Source organism: Ricinus communis, chromosome 3 (assembly GCF_019578655.1).
Source record: "Ricinus communis isolate WT05 ecotype wild-type chromosome 3, ASM1957865v1, whole genome shotgun sequence".
NCBI lineage: Eukaryota > Viridiplantae > Streptophyta > Magnoliopsida > Malpighiales > Euphorbiaceae > Ricinus > Ricinus communis.
The window spans coordinates 21,930,878-21,934,945 of NC_063258.1; the positions used below are offsets into that span (position 1 = coordinate 21,930,878).

The window sequence follows — 4,068 nt, forward strand, 5'->3', positions numbered from 1 at the left end:
CCGACTAATGACATCACTGAGCAATTTTCCATTTTTCAATTTTTGTCCACATCTTTTTCTTGGGTCTTTTAGAGGCTTTCCATTTGGATTTGCGGTGTGCTGTTCAAATTAGCTTTCTTGAATAATATGGGCTGTGAATGGTATTTTAATATGTTAAAACTCCATAAGATGACTAGTAAAGAAAGTTGTTAGGATCTTTCTGGAGTTATAACCTACCCCATCCATGGGTGCCTGAAAGAAGCTACTAGAGATCTCACTTAATCTTTTGCCGATGTGTCAGTACATAACACAGTAGTAATGGGAGAATTTGTTTATTGGGTTGGTGGATATTCAGAAACCTAGGAAGCATCCCACCAATAAATTGGTGCCTGCTAGAAGCTGCATGTAGTTAATTGGACTGCCTGTGATGGTGACAAGGAAACCCATTTTCAATGTGCTCTAGTTTATGTCATCCAGCTGGCTGCTTCTCAATTCTTTACAACAACCCAAATTCTCTTTAGTGCAATAAACATTCCTAGTCTGCCACTCCTTGGTTCCTATAAATAGTCACCAAATTGAAAAAAATAGTACCATATCTCAAAAATATATGCACTACTACTGCCTTGCCTAAACACTATCAAGCTTCAAGAATATACTCACATGGCTGCCTATCCTTGTCAACCAAATTCTTTAACACTCTTGTTAATAACATCCCTTGTTATGGTGGGTTCTTTGATGGTTGTTGCCGGAAACTTTTACCAAGATGTTGACATCACATGGGGAGACGAGCGTGGTAAAATGCTCAACAATGGCAATGTTGTCACACTTTCCCTGGACAAAGCCTCTGGCTCAGGCTTCCAGTCCAAGAATGAGTATCTTTTTGGCAAGTTCGATATGCAACTCAAGCTTGTACCTGGCAACTCTGCTGGCACGGTTACCACATTCTATGTAAGTACCATTAACACTCTCCCTACACTCTGGAACAATATATTCTTTAGTTTTAAGATATATTTATTGGCTCCAAGAAAACATAATACTAAAACATGGAAAATATGCAAATTGCAGTTCCACTCCAGAGGGACATCATGGGACGAAATAGATTTTGAGTTCCTAGGCAATCTTAGTGGAGACCCTTATCTTGTTCATACTAATGTTTACACTGAAGGAAAAGGAAACAGGGAGCAGCAATTCTACCTATGGTTTGATCCAACAGCTGACTTTCACACCTATTCAGTCCTCTGGAATCCAGGGCATATTGTGTAAGTTTGTGTATATAAGTTCCTTACAGTGCATGTCACGTTGCCAAGAGTTTACTATAAAATTACGGTGCTGACTTCTTTTTTATTATCTTTGTTTACAGATTCTATGTTGATGGTCGACCAATTAGAGAATTCAAGAACTTGGAATCAATTGGAGCTCCGTACCCAAAAGGCCAAGCAATGAGGATTTATGCAAGCATATGGAATGCAGATGATTGGGCTACAAGAGGAGGACTAGTGAAGACAGACTGGACACAAGCACCATTTACTGCTGCTTTCAGAAACTTCCAAGCTAATGCCTGTATTTGGTCTAATGGAAAATCTTCCTGCACCAACTCTAATAGTACTAATAATCATGATAAGTGGTACTCTCAGGAGCTAGATCGTACAAATCAAAAGCAGCTTAAATGGGTGCAGAAGAACTATATGGTTTATAATTATTGCATAGATACCAAGAGATTTCCTCAAGGACTTCCTTTAGAATGCATTGTCACCAGCAAGAATTAGGAGTTCTAGGTGATGAGTATGCAAATTGTCCCTAATAGTCATGGGGTTGAAGGTTTTTTCTTTCCTTTTCTGGATTCTTTATCTAACATGGTCGTGCCAATAACGGAAGGCAATGAATTTATTTTTGCTGAAATTTTGTATATAAATAAATTTCAATAATGAAAAGGTTTCGTTTGTGTGTTCATGAAGAATCGATTTTTCTTTTTAATTTCAAAAACAATTATGGTTTACTGTCATGCATGTACATAATTTCTTCTCTTTTAATAATTGTCCTATTTGGATTGCTCTTGTAATTTTGGTTGTATTTAGTTTTATTTTTTTAAAAAAAACTTGGATGTTATGAAAAAAAGAGCCACCAAAGAACAATTTTGATAATAATCTATTTTTAAAATCTAATATTTTCTTAAAGATAAAAAATAAGAATTAATATAATAAATATATATCTCGATTTTTAAATAAAATCTTAAATATTAATTTTATAATAAGAAGTTACTCTATCAAAGCAATTTAAAATTTCTCATCTTTTCTTGCTGCTTAACTTCAATTAAAGGGGTTGTCAGAAAAAAAGAAAAATTCAATTGAAGGGAGAAAATTAATTTTCTATTTAGACGAGGAACGGATAAAATCATAAAACTGGGGATCATTAAACTATAGAAATATATGTGTTAGATGTTATTTTTATAAGGCTTATACTTGCTTCAATTGTACATTTGGGTTGGGCCTTTTCTTTAATTTTATTGAGATTATATTATCTATTTTTTCAAAAAATTGTTTACTTTTATTTTTCACATTTCGCATTTTGAATTTTTTGATTAATCTAATTTTCTTTTTATTCTTTTTGAATTTTTTTACTTATACTTTTTAGATTTTTGTCTACCTTTATATATGTTTCATATTTTTTTTACTTTTATATTTTTTTGACATTTTTTACTTTTATACTTTCTTTACATTTTTCTTATTTTTGTACGCCTTTTGATATTTTTTATTTACTTTTGCACGCATTACTACTTTATACTATATATTGTTAAGTATATAATATATTTGAAATATATTCATAATATATCTATAAATTACTCATTAAAATATTTTGTATAATCGAAAAAAATTTAATATATATTATATACTTTTGAATATCCGTTACAATAAAATTTATAAATTTCATATTTTTTTAATATTCATTGTGATAAGAAAAAAAAATTTATATATATATATATCTGCCCGACCGTTTTTTTGAGGCAGCCTGCTCTCCCTTTCTTTCATTCATCAATAGGGCCCTGGACGGTAACTTTTCCGGGCCGGGATCGATAAGTGGAATCCTTAGCCCTATCCTTTGCTGGCTGGTTGCCCCACAGGGCCGGCCATAATAGAATAGATAGAGCCTATTACAATAGAATCGCATCTCGCAAAATTAATCACATTTATTAGAAGTGGACAATAGAGTGGAAGCTGGGGAAATGGTTGAAATATATATATATATATATATATATATATATGAAAGAAGGAGATATATAAATTTATAAAAATAGCCTTATGATTAGTGAGATATATCAATTTGGTCTTTTACTAAACTCTATTCTATGTTTTCATCAATGATATTACATGTTTGAAAAGAAATTCTTTTATACGATTAGGTATCGTTTGGGTTTAGGGATATGAGAATCCATAAATTTAGTCAAAATTTATAAATTTAGAATTTATAAATTTAAAATTTATAAATTTTTAAAGTTTCATCGTTTGAATTAAATCTAAAAACGATATATTTTGTTTAAAATTATATTTGGATATAAATTTATTAAAGATAGTATTAAAATAAAAAAATTATTATAACGATCTATCATTCTTTTAAAATGGTGAACTTTAGAATTTTTCACCTCCTAATTGAGAAATTAAAATTCTCAATATAAGAGATTTTGTAGAATAAATGATTCTTAAAATGTATAGATTTGGACCACTTTTTTTAAAAGAAATTTATGCCATTTTTTATTTGCTAAGGCAATTGATTTAAATTAAATTCATAAATTTTATAAAAAATTTTGTTTGAAATTGCTCAATCCAGACAACACTTTTAAGTTTTTTTTACTAATTTAGTTATTTGAGTGAGTAGCCAAACAATACTGTTTTGTACTTTGTTAACACTTTTGTAGGAATTCAAGAGCTCAAGTCAACGAGATACTCGTTATTTATAGCTAACTATTTTTTTACCAGTTATCACGAAATTTTTTAAACAATTGTATAACACTACAAAAAACAATAATTTAGATACCATTTTTAGCTACCACACTAAAGTGGTTACTATTTAGCGACCATGCAGCTAGCGACCACC

The 4,068-nt window shown here is 30.7% G+C and overlaps 1 protein-coding gene across 1 annotated transcript; it reads left to right on the top strand.

Moving 5' to 3' along the window:
- The first annotated feature begins 553 nt into the window (after positions 1–553).
- LOC8277901 (xyloglucan endotransglucosylase/hydrolase protein 22) lies at positions 554–1,936 on the top strand. The gene is made up of 3 exons (XM_002526178.4): positions 554–927; positions 1,045–1,238; positions 1,340–1,936. The coding sequence occupies exons 1-3, from the start codon at positions 640–642 to the stop codon at positions 1,743–1,745; spliced, it is 888 nt and encodes a 295-aa protein (XP_002526224.1). The 5' UTR covers positions 554–639; the 3' UTR covers positions 1,746–1,936.
- The last annotated feature ends 2,132 nt before the right edge of the window (positions 1,937–4,068 follow it).